This window comes from Spermophilus citellus (assembly GCF_964194105.1).
Source record: "Spermophilus citellus genome assembly, chromosome: 17".
NCBI classification, from domain to species: domain Eukaryota; kingdom Metazoa; phylum Chordata; class Mammalia; order Rodentia; family Sciuridae; genus Spermophilus; species Spermophilus citellus.
In genome coordinates this window covers 32,354,880-32,373,956 of record NC_138199.1, presented here as the reverse complement: position 1 = coordinate 32,373,956, position 19,077 = coordinate 32,354,880, and the positions used below count along the sequence as shown (strand labels likewise).

Sequence of the window (19,077 nt, the reverse complement as noted above, 5' to 3'; positions counted from 1 at the left end):
AATATTCAGAATTAGTGAACCTTTTTAAAAAATCATGTTTATTCACTCAGGTTCCAATCTTTGCCCTCACTGCAACGGCAAGTTCTTCAATCCGGGAAGACATTGTACGTTGCTTAAAACTGAACAATCCTCAGATTACCTGTACTAGTTTTGATCGACCAAATCTATATTTAGATGTTGGACGGAAAACAGGGAACATTCTTCAAGCTCTAAAGCCATTTCTTGTTAAAAAGACAAGGTAAGGATTTAATGGTTGATGGATTTTTGTAGCTATTTCTTTTTTTATAGAAAAATTTATTTATTTTTTTACTATTTCTTTCTAATACATGTTTGACTTATTTCAGATTTTACCTAGCTGTGGTTCAAGTTAAGTGTGGTATTACATAATCAGTTCAGGAACTTGAGAAAAAGTATATTTTTGAAGTTAGGGACTAATTCTTCTGTTATTTTTATTCCCTGTTGATGCTTGAATAGGAGTATTTGTAATCTTTATCATTCTCTTTGCTTTTTTGGGCAGGGGTAACATTTTTTTCCTCAATTTTTTTTTAATTTTTTTTATTAGTTGCTCAAAACATTACAATGATCTTGACGCATCATACATTTGATTCAAATGGGGTATGTGATCTCAATCTTATTTTTCCACGTGTACAGATTGCAGGATCACATGTGTTATACAGCCACGTTTATACATAGGGCCATACTAGTGTCTATTGTATTGTGCTGCCCTTCCTATCCCCCTCCCCTCCCCTTCCCTCTTCTCTTTCTACCCAATCTACTGTGACATGTTTTTTTCTCTCTCTTTTTTCTTCCCCCTCACACCATCTTATATGTAATTTTGCATAACAATGAGGGTCTCCTATCATCTTCCATGCAATTCCCCTTCTCTCTCCCATTCCCGCGCACCTCTTGTCCCTATTTAATGGTAATCTTCTTCTCATGCTCTTCCTCCCTGCTCTGTTTTGAGTCGCCCCCCCCCCTTATATGAAAGAAGACATTTGGCATTTGTTTTTTAGGGATTGGCTAGCTTCACTTAGCATAATCTGCTCTAATGCCATCCATTTCCCTGCAAATGCCATGATTTTGTTGTTTTTTAGTGCTGAGTAATATTCCATTGTGCATAAATGCCACATTTTTTTTATCCATTCATCTATTGAAGGGCATCTGGGTTGGTTCCACAGTCTAGCTATTGTGAATTGTGCTGCTATGAACATTGATTTAGCTGTGTCCCTGTTGTATGCTCTTTTTAGTTAGGTCTTTTGGGTATAGTCTGAGAAGGGGAATAGCTGGGTCAAATGGTGGTTCCATTCCCAGCTTTCCAAGGAATCTCCATATTGTTTTCCAAATTGGCTGAACCAATTTGCAGTCCCACCAGCAATGTACAAGTGTACCCTTTTCCCCACATCCTCGCCAGCACTTGTTATTGTTTGACTTCTTAATGGCTGCCATTCTTACTGGAGTGACATGGTATCTTAGAGTGGTTTTAATTTGCATTTCTCTGATTGCTAGAGATGGTGAGCATTTTTTCGTGTATTTGTTGATTGATTGTATATCCTCCTCTGAGAAGTGTCTGTTCAGATCCTTGGCCCATTTGTTGATTGGGTTATTTGTTTTCTTGTTGTTTAATTTTTTGAGTTCTTAGAGCTCTATCTGAGTGCCATTTCTCTAAAAAACAAGACCATCAAGACACACATCTTGAGGACTCCCAACTAAGTGTTAAACACATCACTCTACTCATGCACCTTTGACCAGAATTTGATCCTATTGAAAACAAAACAAAACAAGAACAAACAAAAATCCACCATGACATCAGTTAAAATTTACAATGTATTTGAGCATGATTAGGTCCTAAAGGAGACAGTATTGTAGACACAACGTGGTACTTGGTTTGGATGTGGTTTCTCTCCTTGGGTAATACATTCTATGTATTGCCATGGTAGGTGCAATGTACATATTATTTTGTCCTCCTCGTCCCCAACTTTGTTTTTAATCTCACATCTACAGTTCATCATAGTCGGTGTTCATTGATAATTCTTTTGCCAACATCCTACAACCAATGTTTGGTTGCATGAAGCTCATGCTCTAAGAAGTCCATCAGGAAGAGGTCAGGATATTAATAGTCCCTGAGTTCCTACATATGCATGTGCTGTGCATAATGGCATTGGCTCACAAACCCATGGCTCACAACTTGCTTTCCAGGTCTCTCTTGTTGCTGCATCTCTGCTGTTTTCTAGTATGGATCATTGTGCACAGAAGGCCAAGGCCAACCTGGTTCTCCTTTTCTCATAAATCACTGAGTCACTTGTGTGGCTGTCAATGGACTCTATTTTCACAGCCCAACAAGTGTTTGGGATTCTGTCTCAGTGTTGACTGTCTGGTGTGAATTTGCCAGACACAGTATAGGCCTCTATGGTATGCAGACTCCAGTGTTTTTTCATTTCAGACACATTTTATGGAATTATAATTTTAAACTTTTGATCGGTTTTAGTTCTCTATTTTAGTTCTCCTTGCTACTTTTTAGAAATCTAATTCTTGTTACTGTTTACACTTTTGGCTTTCCGTATTAATATTTTAGGCTTATTATTCTGCTTTCTGTTGTGCATAATATCCCGTGTGCATTTCATAATCTGGTCTTCACTTCTCAGATTGTGTGTGCTTCCTTTCTCGATTGGGTTGGTGGATGTTTCACATTCTCTTTTTGTTGGATAATAACACATCTAGATTCCTTTACCTCTTGGTTTTGACATTCTTTGTAGTTGCAACTACTCTGTATTAAATTTTTTGAAAATTTTTTCAGTTGTAGATGGACAAAAGACTTCTATTTTATATATTTTTATACAGTGCTGATGATTGAACCCAGTGCCTCACACGTGCTAGGCAAGCACCCTACCATGGAGCCATGACCCTCCACATTAACTTTTGAATTTCATGTTCAACTGGTATGCAGCAACATTCCTGTTTCACGGCCATAATTTTCTGGTGAGCTTTATTCTTTTTGCTAATATATTGTTCAATATTTTAAATCAGTGGTAGAAATTAGTCTTCCAAAGAACAAATATCAAGGGTTTTCTACTTGGAAAGTTTGCCCTTCAAGATAACCCAACTGAGGGGCTGGGGTTGTGGTTACTCAGAGGCTGGTTTTCACAAACTTAGAGAATTCTATTTGCCTCACAAGTGAAACATGTTTCTGATCTTCTCTATGATCTTCATGGCCATGATTCTACTGCCTGCGCCAGGCAGGCTAAAGACAAAGCAGTGTCTCTTCTTGCAGAGGTGTGTTGATAATATCTCATACTATTGGGCTGTGAGCAAATTTAACATCTCACAGCCAATCTGGTCACGCAAGAAAAGATCTGCAGCTGAGCAAGACAATCACGAGGACCAGCAGCAAGGTTTTCATTTGCTGGGTGTCCGCAAGGTCATAGGAGCAGGGTAACCTACCAGAGCCTGACCCCTCCATGGACTCTGCATTGCTCTGGGGACTCAGGCAGAGGGCCTTGATCACCACACACACCTTCCTGAGGTAGCCCCCATGTTCACCAGCTTCTGCTTCAAAGTAAAGGCACGCGAGTGTCATAGTCTCTCTGCTCTGCATCCTGCTCCCCTAAAACAGTGTACCTGATGGCAGGCTGTTCAGTGTGATTGGCAGAGTATCACAGATGACTTCCTGCTTCTCTTGCAAATCCAGGTCCACAGCCCAGCTTCTAGAGAAGATAAGAATTCCTAGGAGAAATGATGTGTTGCTAATTTATTAATCCCTCCAGTCTTTCATGTTGTGAGGACACCTCCTTTTGGAGGAATTCAGCAGTATATTGCAAACATCCTGGTGCCACTAGAATTGAAAACATTAGAGAAAGTTTAAGCAATGCATTGGCATTATTTTGTATGACTCACACATTACATTTAAAAGGGAGATGAAAGTTTTCATAATTTACGACAATTTAATAGAAATTCCTCTGACTCATCTTTTTTTTAATCACAATACCTTTATTTATTTATTTATTTTATGTGGTGCTGAGGATTGAACCTGGGTCCCACCCATGCTAAACAAGCGCTCTACGGCTGAGCCACAATCCCAGCCCCCTGACCCATCTTTTAATGACTGGTATCCTACATATCTGGTGAAAGGAATGAGGCTGCTCTTCTCTTATCCCATAGAGAACAGAGTGTGCCAACTAAAATGAAATTCACTGAGCCCCAGGAAGCGGAAAACATGTAAGGAATTACTCTTGCACCTCAAGTTCTTATTTGAAATATTTAAAACTTTTCTGATAATTAATGACTAGAAAGATCTCAGGTAAATAAACTATTTGATTGAAAATGAGCCTATAACAGTGCTTATGTTAATTACCTGACCCTTATATGTATTGGGACATACATGGGACATATGAATGTCATATTCTACTGTCAGGTCTCTCATTTAATGTGTTCAATATATGAAGTTAAAAGAGCCATTTTTAGTATGTGGAAACCAATCCCACATGCACTCCCGTGCAGACCATGGATTTGGCAGAAACAATACAGTGACTGAACAGCAACCTGATAGTATAGTGTCACCTTATCAGACGGCGCCGGTAACCATGTTACACTAGTCAGTAACCTCGCTGGCTCCTTCAGGCAATCATGACTTGAGCTCATCACAAGCTCCTGGAGTTTTATCAGCAGGAGGGAACGTCAGTGCACACCATGACACATTTACATTGAAGTTGTCCCTGTTGCCTTGACACACAGATTGGGATGTGGCCAATCTCTTCCCCAGAATTCAGCTTCCTGTCCCTCTAAATGGCCTCTTTTTTTTCATGGGGCTTGTGGTTTTGGGAATTGGAACTTTTTAGAATTTCACCATTGGAGATTTGAGCCTTTGAGGATTATGATTTGGGAGATTTTAGAATTCAAGTGTTCCAGACTCGGCATTTTGATCTTTGGGGATTTAAACATTTGCAATGACGGAGTCTGGGACTATGTCTTTCAGGATAATGATCAGCATAGGTTTCTTTTACATTCAAATGGCAACGAGGCTTGTAAATTTGGTCTGTGTAACGTTTACTTCTTCTCGGAATTCTGAGGGCTTTGGTCTTCTCCTCTCAACTGCGCCTTGTGGGGCTCCCAGCTCTATTCTCTGTTCCAAGGTCCCACTGAGCCTCCTGGACGTGGACTCAGAACACCCCAGCCAGGGGATATGTGGCTCCCTTGGCTTCATGTTAGTCCTCAGCTCATCTTTGATGAGGGAGAAACGCCAAACCCTGGTGCTCCTCTTCTTACGAAAACTCTCCATATCTGTGAGGCTTTCTACCTCTGTCTCAGATACTTTCCTCCAGAAATGAGCGAGAGAGGTTTTCCAGGACTTGCTCAACTCAGATTCCTATTCAGAACTGTTTGTAGAAAAACAACCTTTCTCGTGAGTATTTACAGGGGCTACGTGAGTGATTAGGATAGCTGCAGTTCCTCCAAGTGAGCAGACCTAAAGAATTCCTGGGGTTTTTCTTGGGGGTAATGACATTTCTCTTCTTTTCATTCCCATTGGGGAAATTATGGCCTTCATCAAGGATGTTCTTTTCAAAATCACAAAGATTGTCTGACTGGATCCTGGGCAGTTTTTCATTTCTGTTAAAGGAACAGCAAACTGTCTTGATTTTAAAATGAAACAAAGTCCATCCATGAACAAGAAAAGAGTAAATAAAATTTGTGCACAGAAGAGGTAACTAATTAATTTTTCTAATTGCTCTTAAGCAACATATGTTAAGGCTCTTCAGGAAGAAGTGAATAGAAGCTAAACTGAAGTTCTCCAACATCAGGTGAAGCTGCTTAACCTGTAGCATCTCAAAGAAACATTTTTGAAAATTAGAGAACAGCATCATGTTTATAATGAAAAATATCTTTGTAGCCCAGTCCACCTTCCATTATCCAGGTAAGGCTTTGTCAAGTGTTATAGTTTGTATGTAAGGTTTCCCACAAAACCTCCTGTCTTAATTCAGGAACATTCAGAGGTAAAGTGATTGGATTGTGAGAGACTGAGAGAGCAACATGAAGACCAAAGAGGGAGGGCTGCCCAAGCCCTTGGGAGAGCACATGGCACAGCCTTGTATCTAGATGAGCCATCAGGGATGGAGTTCCAGGAACTCAGCTGGATTTTGGTCTTTCTTTGGCCCCTTATTTCTCTGTGCCTATTTCCCCCTTTGGAGTCACAGTGTTTACTCTGTGCCATTGTATATTAGAGATTGTGACTTGCTTTTGATTTTACAGGGCCTCACAACCAAGAGTTTTCAGATGAGACTTTGGACTTGGACTTTGGGGTGATTCTTACAATGTTAAGAAAGGGAAACTCTTGGAAATAAATTAAATGAATTTTGCACTGTGAGATGGACATGAGCGTTGGGGGTCAGGTACAGAATGTTATGGTTTGGATGTGATGTATCCCACAAAAGTTCTTGTGCCAATGCAGTAATACTCAGAGGTAAAGTGATTGATCAGGGAGAGCTGTGGCCTAACCAGTCCCTCCTCATGTGAATGACACTGGGAGGTGACTGTCGGTGGCTGAAGGAAGTTGGTAACTGGGTACCTGACTTGGAAGGGTGCATCTTCCCCACATTCCCTTACCCTCTCCTCTATCTCTCTCTCTGCTTCCTGAATCTGTCATAAGCTGAACAGCTTCACTCTACTGAGACATTCTCCCATGATATGCTACCTCATCTTGGGCCCGGAGTAATGGGGTCAGATGTCTATGGACTGAGACCTCCAAGACCCCGAGCCCCAAATAAACTTCTCCTCTTCTAAGTTGCTCTTGTTGGGTAATTTTATCACAGTGACACAAAAGTTGACTAAAACACCAAGTTTTTAACATCTGTATGGCATTTTACTAAAAACAATCTATATTTATTATCTGGTAGACATTTGAAAATCCCAAGGGCATGCAGCTCCCTCAGAGAACCAAGCTCCTTCAGACTACAAATATGGCTTCAGCTGGTCTCTCGTGGCTTCAAAGATTGTAAGCCAGTAGGTATGATAGTTTCAATCTTGAATCATAAAGGAGATTATTTTGGCATCAAGACTCACACAGATAACACCAGGGGAAAAAGTAATTCAATCAACAAATGGGCAAAGGAACTAAACACTTCACAGAAAAAGAAATACAACTGGTCAACAAATATAAGAAAAAATATTCAACATCTCTAGCAATTACATAAGTGTGAATCAAAACTATACTGAGATTTCATCTCACTCCAGTCACAATGGCAATTATCAAGAATACAAGTAACAATAAATGTTGGCAAGGATGTGGAGAGAAAGGTATGATGCAACCACTATGGAAAGCAGTATGGAGATTCCTCAGAAAACTTGGAATAGAACCACTATTTGACCTTGTTATCCCACTCCTCCTCAGTCTATACCCAAGGGACTTAAAAACATACTACAGTGACTAAGCCACATCCATGTTTATAGCAGCTCAATTCACAATAGCCAAGCTATGGAAACAACTGAGGTGTCCTTCAACAGATGAATAGAAAAAGAAAATGTAGGACATATACACAGTGGAATATTACTCAGCCTTAAAGAAGAATGAAATAATGGCATTTGCTGGTAAATGGAAGGAACTGGAAAATATTATGTGAAATAAGCCAATAAGTGAAATAACCCAATCCCCAAAAAAAAAAAAAAACAATATCCGAATGTTCTCTCTGATTTGTGGATGCTGAATCACAACAAGGGAGGGTGAGGAGGGAAAGAATAAAGTCCATTGGATTAGATAAATGGAAATTAAGGGAAGGGAATGGGGGAATAGGAAAGACAGTAAAATTAATTGGTCATAACTTTCCTAACCTGGTATTTGAATACATGGCTAGGGTAGCTCTACATTATGCACAACCACAAGAGTGGGAACCTAAATAGAATAAGTTACATTCTATGTATATATATTCTGCCCAAATATATTATATTGCTATGTATAACTAAAAGTAATTGAAACAAAAAAAGACTCAAGCAGAATATCTTCCTCATGATGGTGAGTTTCATAGGGAAACCACCAAGTTTTGCCAGTTCTGCTTTAAAGTTTGGACAGTTTGGGAAGAATAGCCTTTAAGCTTATCTCTAGTTCCCTGAGAAAGAGGGGAATCATCTTCTAAATTCTCAACTACCCTGAGGAAAGTGTCCAGGACTGGTGGATTTTCCTGGGAAATCAGAAGCACATCACAGGTGACTTCCTCATTCTTTGGCAGGTGCAGATCCAAAGACCAGCTATTAGAGAAGAGCAGCGGACAGTGGTCATCGAAGTCCATGTCATTCTGTTCATTGTTCAAGTGCTTCCTCTTGAAGAAGAGTTCCCGGCAGAGGCTTTCTGGAATAGATCTCATCTTTTTCTGTAAGCACTCAATATGGAAATAATGATAACAAAAAATAAAGAAGAAAACCCTGGGAGCATGCCATGGAAACTGTGTCTACTGTAGCACCAACCCTCCCACCCGAAACAGCTACGAAGGCTGTACAAAACAGAGCCAACCGTGGCGTCTGGAACTGGAGGGCCAGTGGGACAAGCAGGACGAAAAGGCCAACACGTGTGATAGGGGCACAGGAAGCCGCTGCACACTCCAGCCTGCTTCTCCCTCAGATATTTTCTGGGCCGTAGCATGGGTCACTAGAGCCCAGACAGCAGTCAATAGGCCACTGGGATGAGGAGAAAGGAAGGGGTCCAAATCCTAGAGGGGCTAGAATTTGAGAAGAAAATCTCAGAAAGGATGAAACTGCAGAGGAAGAGCCTAAGTCAACTTACAAATTCCCCTCAACTCACTGACTGATCCAGGATGAGAGGCTGGGAACCCAGTAGAAAGCAGGAACCGGGAGCCTGAGGAACTGGACTAAAATGTCACCAGCCTCCTGAGCTGAGCAGACACAGGCAAGAATTAAAGACCCAGCAAAGAGGAGGCCCTGACTTAAGCTTAGACTCCAGAACAGCCTCAGCTAGTAGTAAGAGCAAAATCTGAGCTAGAAAAGCATAAAACTAAACTACAATTAGAGCAAGACAATCACTGACGCCCATCTACCTGCCAGAAGAAAGTACAACCCTATACGAAAGGATAGAACCTCTTTCAAAGTTTCTCTATAATCCCTGATATAATAAGAAATTAGGAAACATGATAAAGTCAGACAATATGCAAAAAAAAAAAAAACAACAATTAAACAACCATGTAAAAAAAGAAATGAGAAAAGGAAAAGACTGCTGAGTGCCAACTGTAATTAAAATCTACCCCCAAATGAAGAAGAAATGAAAAGACAAAAATTTCCTGATTCTTACAGGCTTATAAATTTGAAATCAATTGATAAAAGTCGTGTCAACATCCTATCACTCTAAAAGGCAGTATCTGATATTGAGGGCCTTGTTACTACGTGTGAGAGCAGACCAACAGCAGAAACCAAGATTAACTGACATGATACAAGGTAGCAAAAAGTTCCAACTGACACAAAGAAAAAGAATGGAAAATCAGAACACAGGAGCCATGTCAGAGGCACTCCAAAGGCCTAACACAGCCCGAGTCACAAGAGGAGAGAAAAAGACAAAAGAATGATCTGAAGAGATAAACAGCAATGATTTTCCTGAAGTTGATGAAAGACACCAGTCACAAACACAAGAATTCTATCCAATATTTTAAAAAGAACAAATACTGCTGGGCACAATGGCGCACGCCTATAATCCCAGTGACTCCAGAGGATGAGGCAGGAGGATCGCAAGTTCAAAGCCAGCCTCAGCAAAGGCAAGTTGCTTAGCAACTCAGTGAGACCCTGTCTCTATTTTTTCTTTTTTTTATTGTTGGTCGTTCAAAACATTACATAGTTCTTAATATATCATATTTCACAATTTGATTCAAGTGGGTTATGAACTCCCATTTTTACCCCGTATACAAATTGCTGTATCACATCAGTTACACTTCCATTGATTTACATATTGCCATTCTAGTGTCTGATGTATTCTGCTGTCTATCCTATTCTCTACTATCCCCCCTCCACTCCCCTCCCCTCCCCTCCCCTCTTCTCTCTCTACCCCCTCTACTGTAAATCATTTCTTCCACTTGTATTATTCTTCTCTTACCCCTCATTTCCTCTTATATGTAATTTTGTATAACCCTGAGGATCACCTTCCATTTCCATGCAATTTCCCTTCTCTCTCCCTTTCCCTCCCACCTCTCATCCCTGTTTAATGTTAATCTTCTTCTCAAGCTTTTCGTCCCTACCCTGTCCTTGGTTACTCCCCTTATATCAAAGAAGTCATTTGGCATTTGTTTTTTAAGGATTGGCTAGCTTCGCTTAGCATAATCTGCTCTAATGTAGGGCTGGGGATGTGGCTCACTGGCCAAGTGACCCTGAGTGTTGGAGAATGGGGCGGGAGGAGGGGCCAGGGCGGGGAAGGAGAGCCCGGGCCCTCCCTGCAGCACATGGAGTAGCTCCTCCCTGCAGCCTGGAGTAGCTCCGCCAGTCAGATGGGTCGCTCAAGCTGTGCATCCTGCTTGAGGTCAATAGGAAAGTCTTCGCTGTGACCAAATGCTGCAAGTTGTAGGGCCCAGCGGGTGCATATGGAATATTTGCTGGTAGGGATGCCTCCAGAAGACTGGCAACATTTTGCCTAGATAAGGATGCATTTAGAGATGAATATGATGATCTCTCAGACTTGAATGCAGTGCAAATGGAGAGTGTTTGAGAATGGGAAATGCAGTTGAAAGAAAAAATATGATTATGTAGGCAGATTCCTAAAACCAGGGGAAGAACCTTCAGGATATACAGATGAAGAAGGTACCAAGGATCACAATAAACAGGATTGAACTCTGTAAACAACCAAAGTCAGGGGCCTTCAGAACTGCAGTTCTCACCCCCTTTCACAGACTGTCCAGTGTCTTTGGGTTTGATTCACCTGCTGCGAAAAACATTTGACAGACTGTGTACAAGATGTATGGGTCTCACCATGAAGACTTGAACACTAGGCATTTTTTATGCTGCCAGACTCATTTGTTGCAGTTGTTTGTAATGTCTGGGGTGGCTTCATCGTACTGAAAAGGAGGAAAAGGGGATTTCTTAAACTGCAAGAAAGTCATGAGGTTACTTTTAGCTTTTTCCCTTTCTCTTTTATCTTCCTCTCTTCCCCCATTCCCCTTCCTCCCTTCCTCCCTTCTTCTCATCTTCCCTTCTTTCCTACTTTTCCTTCCTTCCCCTCCCCCTTTTTTAAGATATCAAAGACAACTGGATGTGTATTTGCTACTCTGCATTTTTGAGCACTGAGGAGGGAGGAGACCTGAGCAGGGGAGGAGGTTGAGTAGTTTAAGCTACTGAAACATGGAAATGTGAATTCCCAAACTTTTCTTTTGGGGTCTTTGTCAGGGAAAAGAAAAAAAAACATTTCTAAGAAATCTTAGGAACTTAGAATGGATTTAAGTGAGTTCAAGTCAAAGTAGTTTCCCAATTGAGATCATTTGAAACCAGTTTTACTCCTTTCCTTCCTTCCTCTAGGTCAAATCAATATTTATTGTGCCTTATTTCATGTCCATAGACTTGAATTATTATTAGGGTAAGCCTTCACATGAATTCAGAAGTCACTACAAGCAGCATTGATACTGAAGTTGGAATATTCTGTTGATCACAAAACCTTGAAGTCATTCTGTGTATATAGAATGCAAAAGGAATAGTTAGTGTTAACTGACATATATGTTAATATACCCAAACTTAGTTAGCAATGTCATGGCCAAATACATTCTTCCCGTGCTATTCTCTTTCCAAAATAAATAAATAAATAAATAAAAACAAATCAAAAACTCTTATCCCCCAACAGCGGCCTAATTTCAGGAGTCTGACCCTCACATCTCACTAGTGTGGGAGCAGGGTTATGGTGTGGATGTCTGTGTGTGTGTGTCTGGGTGTGTGAGTGTACCTTGCAAGGGACTCTTTCTGCAGATACTGTAAATACAAGTACCATTTTGATAAAGCATGTACAATGAATTTTTTTAAAAAAAGATAGAAATACATGAACAGACTTCCTATGTTCAAGGATAAAAAGACCAGTTGATAGAAAGAAATGTGTCATTCCTTCCTAAATTTATCTATATATTTAATGTAACTGCAATAAACATCCAGAAAGGCATTTCTATGGTGCTTAAGTAGATTCTAAAATTTATGAAAGGTTAAAGGACTGAAACTGTCCATATATTTTTAAAGAAAGAGAAAAAAGAGACTTACTCTTTCAGATATTTATATTCAGTTTAACATCACAATTCTGTAGGAAGAAACACACTGACCAAACATAAAGAAATTCTACAACCACAGCTACCCATAGATGTATGCAGAAATACACTGGAGACGGTTTGGCAGATCAGTGGTGAGGGTGGGAAAATGGCTCTTCACATGGAACAAGAGGAAATAACACTCTGAGTCAGTGTCTACTGAAATGAATTAAATATTTAAAAGTAAAACACTCAGAGCAAAACTGAAGCATCCAGAAACAACGAAAGGAAACATTATAGTACCTTAGAGTAGAGGAGCATCTCTCACATAAGGCACAAAGAGCACCAAACTTCAAATTTTTAACTGGTAAGTTTTGACTCTCTTAAAATTTCAAACTACTACTTATCAGAATAGGCCTTAAGAAAAGAGAAAATGCCAAGCAGAAACTTGGAGAAGATATCCACAATCTGTAACACCTGTGACGACAAGGTGATTGATTCTACAGTCTGTAAGGTAGTCTAACAAAGCAAAAAGAAAAAGACAAAGTCTAATCGGAATATAGACAAAGACAGAACAGGCACGGCATAAAAGGTAAAGTACTTTGAACCAATAACGTTAAGATATAATCAACCAAATTAATAAACAGGAAAGCGCATGCCACAAAGATACTATCTTGTACCCATTGATGGGACAGACAAAGACAAGAAGAGAGGCAGAAAAACGAAGAGAAGTCTGACAATTGGAGGAAATGTGGAATTTCTAATATATTCCTGATGGGAGTAAAATGACCTGTCTAATCTGAAAAAAATATCAGCATTTTCCTATGACTTGAATATTCTCACACCTCCTGAACCAGCAATTCCACTACTAAGTGTGCTTCCAAGAGAAACTTTCACCCATGCACCAGACTACACATGAATATTCAAGATGACACTGTTTTTAAGGCAGAACCCAGGAAATAAGTCAGTTACCCATCATCAACAACAAAAAAAAGTAATGAGAGATGTAGGGGACTATTGTGATTTTTCAGTAACTGAATACAGCCACGTTGGGAGCTACATCTCAAGCTAGGCCACCCAGGACATATATAGACAACATAACTTGCTTCAACTAAACTGAATTAGTTTGCTCTGACTTTCCTGTACAGGAGCGCCTATTTCATCAATAAAAGTCTACTCAAATTCTGAAGATTATGAATTTGACAGAATTAATGGCAAAAACATCAAAGTATTTTGATAAACACAGAATGTGTTTCGATGGCACACATCAAGACAGAGCTGGCTTCTGCAAGGGGGTTTGAACAGTCACATCAACAAATACAAAGAAAGGTGACATCTCTATGACTGACTTATCAAGTGAGTGAGCAGGTAGCCTGCAACCAGCACAGTCACAGGGGCAGTGTGCCCAGCTGCCAAACATGGAGCTGTAGGATTTAGTGTATGCCCTGCTGGGTTGCAGTCTTGCTTTGGTCAGAAACCTCCTTGATATTTTCCTGTTCCTCCCCTTTGAACTGGGAATGTTTACCCTGCTCCTACTTACTATTTCAAATCGGAAGTAACATACTGTTATAACTTAATTTTTATAGCATCCTAAAGCTGAACTGCCTTGAGTCTCAGCATACACAACTTAACACTGTTGAGCAGTGCCAAAGCTGTCAAAACTTTGGGACTCTTTGGGATTTGTGTACAAAATGTGGGTGCATTTGGCTTTGTTAAGATGGACATGAACCTTTCAGGTGGTTTGGTACTGAACTTGAACTGTTACCCAGAGATTCTTGTGTTAAAGGATTACTTCCCAGAGTAAGTGCTATTGGGAGTTGGTGAAGCCATCTAAAGGTGGGGCCTAGTAGAAGTCTCATAAAGAGCCCCAAGTGCTGTAATCAGAGCTTAACAAGCAATTCAAGTGGGAGTTTAGAAGACCCTTAAAGTGGATTATGATAGCCTGATCCCTCCTCCTCACTCCCTTTGCCCTTGATGGGAATTGTAGAACCCCTGACCAGTCTTTGTCCTCACCTTCACTCCCTGGCCATCACGTGAGCAATTTTCTTCCACCACACATTCCCTGTCATAATGGGCTGTTTCCAAAAGAAATGCAGCCCAAACATTTTGGAACCGCCAAAACTGTGAGCCAAATTATTAGAAGAAAAAAAAAGAGAAACATTTCCATTCCTAAGTTGATTATCTCAGAAATTTGTCATTGTGATGGAAAGCTGACCAAAGCATGGGGCTAGTTGTAATATGTCTCTTCTAAGTGGGCAGAGGAAAACAAGAGGTGGTGAACTCCCGGTGGGATCCACTAGAGACTCTTAAATTGAGCATTGACATTTCAGGACTACTGATCTTGCTCCAGTCACACCTTCCCAACCACCCTGGCCAAATGTATGCTCATTGCTAATCCCCCTTCCTTAACCAGCCTCACCATCCACCATGCACTTGATCCATTCCTCCATGGTAAACCGCATCACGTGGTTCCCTTTCACATGCCAGGAATCAGGCTCCTCAACAAATACGGCACAGCAAAATCTGTCTACATGGAGTGCACAGACATAGCCACGATGTCTTTCTTCATCATGGACTTCAATGAGTTTGCAGGAGTAATTAATCGTCTTCTTCTCTTTACAGAAATGATGGACAGGAAGCTCCCTAATTGTCTTTTCTATCTCAGAAAGATACCAAGGCTGTCCTTCAAAGCCAATTATTTCTTTTGTTTTGCTATGTATACCAAAGAACAAATATCCCCCATCAGTATTTGCAAATGCGGAAACATATTGAGGTACCTCTTCTTTCATGAACTCCAACACATCTTCTCTTTTACTTTTTTCTTTTTCTCCAAACTCATTTCTATCTGGGACTAATTTAGTAGCAACAAATGTTGATTCAGAAAAGTTGACTTTACTTCTGTATGTAAGTTTTGTCTTGCTAAAAACCTCTGAAGGTGAGTCCACCACACTACTTTCTTCATGAACATCAGTAGGGACCTTCATTGCATTCGTTTTTGGTGTTGAACATAATCTGGATCCAGTTTTCTTCTCTTGGAGGAAAGCCAGTGCATGGGTACCATCCATGACAATTGTAGATGTTGTATTTTTGCTATACAGATTGGTTCTCAACGTGACAATCTGCTGACCAGAGCTATCCAAGCTCCAGGATTTCACAAAAATAAAAAATGTGTTAGCATTCTGCATGAAGTCAAGGTAAGTTAAAACATGAGGCAGCATACCGCTGAAAGATATTTCCAAATCTTCTCCTATTCCGTCTTCATTATACTTATACTCTGTATTCTCGATTTCAGCCTTGATAACTCCTCCTCCAGAATTCAGCAAAGCACACATGGCTCGTGAGACAGCCTCTTTCTGCATTTTCCTCCTTTGTTTGTTCTTCATACTGTTCCTATTCTTCTCTCCAAGAGTGACTTTTCCTACATCTAAAACCAGCTCATTATAATCAGTTTCAAAATCAATTCTGATGTTTACGTCCACAGTGGCCATTTGGTTGCCAAGCTGAAATTCTTTCCTGTAAAACCGACAGAGCCATTAGAATGGGACCCAGGCAGGAGTAAGCAAATTCTGAATTCTGAGGGAAACAGAGTGAAACCCTTTGTAGAAGTCACCCTGGACTGGGAAGTACACAGCTAGAAAGTGACATGTTTGGGGGCAGATTATCACAAAAGACCCACAACTTACACTCTTACTAGTATTTTGATTTTGCTGCCTTAGATTTCCATCATGCTCTTCTAATTCCTTAAATCTTCCCTTACTCTGTGCTTATATCATTCTTTCTGATCATTCATTTTGTATAGATTGTGTTTTCTCTTCTTTCCTTAATCAACCCCAGAAGGGAATCTACATTTTTGACCTTGTCCTTGAGTCAAGTTTTAATTATACAATTGTATCAAATTTCCATCGTGATTTTAACGATTTCAACTTTTACAGCGTTTACCTTCCTTATCTCCTTTCGTAGGGAGTTTTGGGGTTTGTTTGCGTGTTTGTTTTGGTACCAGGGATAGAACCCAGGAGTGCTCAACCCCTGAACCACATGCCCAGCCTTTTTCATATTTTATTTACAGACAGGGTCTCACTGAGTTGCTTAGGTCCTCAGTAAGTTGCTGAGGCTGGCTTTGAACCTTGATCCTTCCTGCCTCAGCCTCCTGAGCCACTGGGAGACAGGTATGTGCCACCACACCAGACTATTGTAGCAAGTCCTTTGGGAAAATTGTCACTTGGAATTCTAGGGGCAATCAGCAATATGACATGTTCGTTATTTTTTTCTTCCCGTTAACAATAATAAATGTGATTCATAATATTTGGCCCTTGCTCTTAAGCAAAGTGGGCCATGTCACTGTGTCCTTTTCCTATTAGAAAACCACAGTATCTTCAATGAGGGAAAATCCTTACACTCAACCCGTCTGCATTATGGTCGGATTGTTTGTGTCCCCTCAACGTTAATATGTTGAAAACTTTACCCCCAAGATGATTAGGCCTTTGGGAGGTGGGGTCATGAAGACACAGCCCTTGACCATAGGATTCGTGTTTTTACAAAAGAACCCTAGAAAGCTGGCTCAGCCCTTCTGTGATGGGAAGACAGAGAGAAGCTGGGAATCACCCTGGGAGAAGAGGCCTCACCAGAACCCAACCATGCTGGCACCTTGCTCTTGGCCTTGCCAGCCTCCAGGACGGAGAGAGAAATACATTTCAGCAATTTATGAGCCGCCCAGCTCCCAATCAATGGTGATTTGTTACAGCATCCTGCATGTCCTAAGGCAGTCTGCCTTAGTCTGGGTACTTCTAATCCATTAGCTTGTGCCTTTGAGGCCACTGGGATTACTGCTTGGCTTTAGGTTGAAAACTAAAAGATCTTTGGGTTCATCAATAGGTATAGAGACAGTTGATAGAGAAGTCCATCCCAGGCAGTCATCACTACCCAGAAAATGTTATCAGGAGTCATCATCTTCCTGGCCACTGCTGGATCAGTAGTAGGCACAAGTGCAAGATATTCCTCTTGTCTCTATGATTTCCTCATCTTGTGACCCAGACCCCAGAACATCTGATAATCCTACGCGAATGATGAGCTCTCCATACAGAAAAGAGAGTCATAAATCCATGTAACAACAGTTGACAGGGACCAGACAAGCCTTTCAATACATGCCACCCCTCTACAGCATCAGAGTGATCACCATTCAACCTAGAATAGGGGGCTCTGTGCTTTGGCCCAGGTGTGCTGTGTGACACTAATGCCTTCCTCCCACAGACCTCCCGTGTTCTTCCTTCTCCCCTTGGAATTTGCACTGCACTGAAATGTGCAGAGAATGGTTTTCAAACTACAGGAAATCTGTATTTTGAAAGTCACTTAAGATACCAGAAGGAAAGGCTCTGGGGCTTGCTTCGTGGTGTGGACACTGACCCTTGGAAGGTTCTGAGTACTCTCCATGCTCTGGAATGCCCACCTGGAAATTTCCCAGGCCCCTTCCATGGCCTGAGGTAAACCAGGACTAGCAGTGTCCTCCTGGGAAGCTGCCCAAACCTAGAGAAGATGGCCCATGTCCCATTTCTCTCATTTGGGATACACCACGACCTTCCATCCAAGGAACCCTGGGCCTATTGGATTGTCTGGGACCCTGTGGCTGGCTGTGGATCCCAGGAGAACACCCCACAGGACTATTTCTTTCACAGGATCAAGCCAGGTTGCACTTCCAGGACAGTGACAATAGGCTCTTAATCATTGACTCCAGTTATTTACGTTGACAAGGGAGCCCAAACACGTTTGCTGGTAGAATTCACCACTGAAGCCTTCTGATTCGAGGGTTTCGTTTGGGGGGATTGTTAGCTTGTTTTCATTAATTCAGTCTCCCTACTAGGTATTGACCTGTTTAGATTTTCTATTTCTTCCTGATTCAGTGTACGTAGGTTGTGTTTCTAAGATTTTCTCCATTCCATCTCTATTTTCTAATTTGATGACATACTCTTGCTCATAGTTCTCACTGATAATCTGTTATTTCTGAGAAAATCACTAGTAAATTTGTTTCTTTCCTTTCTGATTTTAGTACTTTCATTTTCTTTTTCCTTCATATCAATCTAACTAAAAATTTGCTGGATTTTGTAAAAAAAAAAACTTTCATTTATTGTTTTCTACTTTCTACTGCATTATTTCACTTATTTCTGCTCTAATATTTATAATTTCCCATCTTCTGCTGACTTGTGATTAGTTCTTTCTTTTTTTCTTCCCTGTGTCTCTGAGGTCTAGTGTCAGGCTGTTGACTTGAGATCTTTCTTCACTTTCACTGTAGGTGTTTACACTATTCAAAGCCTCCCTGTAGAACTACTCTTACTAGATCTCTAAATTTTGGTATATTGTGTTTCGTTTTCATTTATCTCAAGATATTTACTAATTTATCTTGTGATTTCTCATTTCTCGTTTTGTCATTTCAGGAGTGTGCTATTTAATTTCTGTATATTTGTGATTTTTCCAGCTTTTTGCTTCTATTGGTTGCTCTCCCCTACCCCAAGAAGGTAGTGGAGATGGGAATAGGAAAGCAATAAAAGGAATTAGACTAATTTTCCTATGTTCATATATGCATATGCCACCAGTGAACTCCACCTCATGTACAACCACAAGAACAGGATCCTAATTAGAGTAAGTTATACTCATGTCTCCATAATATGTCAAAATATAATCTACTGTCATGTATATCTAAAGGACAAATGTTTTAAAAGTTATTATATTTTAAAAATTCTTGCATTTAATTTCAGAGATCTTTTCCCCTTTCCGATTTCTACTCAAATTGGCTCCTGAACCCTTCTTATAAAGGTTTCAACTCAATTATTGCATTTTTTAGCTCTATTTCTTCTTTGGGTTTCTTTTCATAATTTCTAACATTGTTGACATGGTC

General features: G+C 40.5%; 2 protein-coding genes across 2 annotated transcripts in view; one reads left to right on the top strand and one right to left on the bottom strand.

Annotated features, from left to right (window-relative positions):
- LOC308635559 (bifunctional 3'-5' exonuclease/ATP-dependent helicase WRN-like) overlaps nt 1-242 on the top strand; it is a gene marked incomplete at both ends in the record, with an annotated part of 43,734 nt that extends 43,492 nt beyond the window's left edge. Inside the window, 1 exon segment of the mRNA XM_081269964.1 lies at nt 51-242. Coding sequence (XP_081126090.1) covers nt 51-242 — 192 coding nt within the window.
- A 1,753-nt stretch (nt 243-1,995) lies between these two features.
- Nucleotides 1,996-15,346, bottom strand: LOC308635558 (ribonuclease SLFN12-like; the record flags this gene model as incomplete). The annotated part of the gene is made up of 3 exons (XM_081269963.1): nt 14,611-15,346; nt 8,130-8,329; nt 1,996-2,079 (listed from the first exon to the last, which is right to left on the bottom strand). The coding sequence occupies exons 1-3, from the start codon at nt 15,254-15,256 to the stop codon at nt 1,996-1,998; spliced, it is 930 nt and encodes a 309-aa protein (XP_081126089.1). The 5' UTR covers nt 15,257-15,346.
- Nucleotides 15,347-19,077: the final 3,731 nt, after the last annotated feature.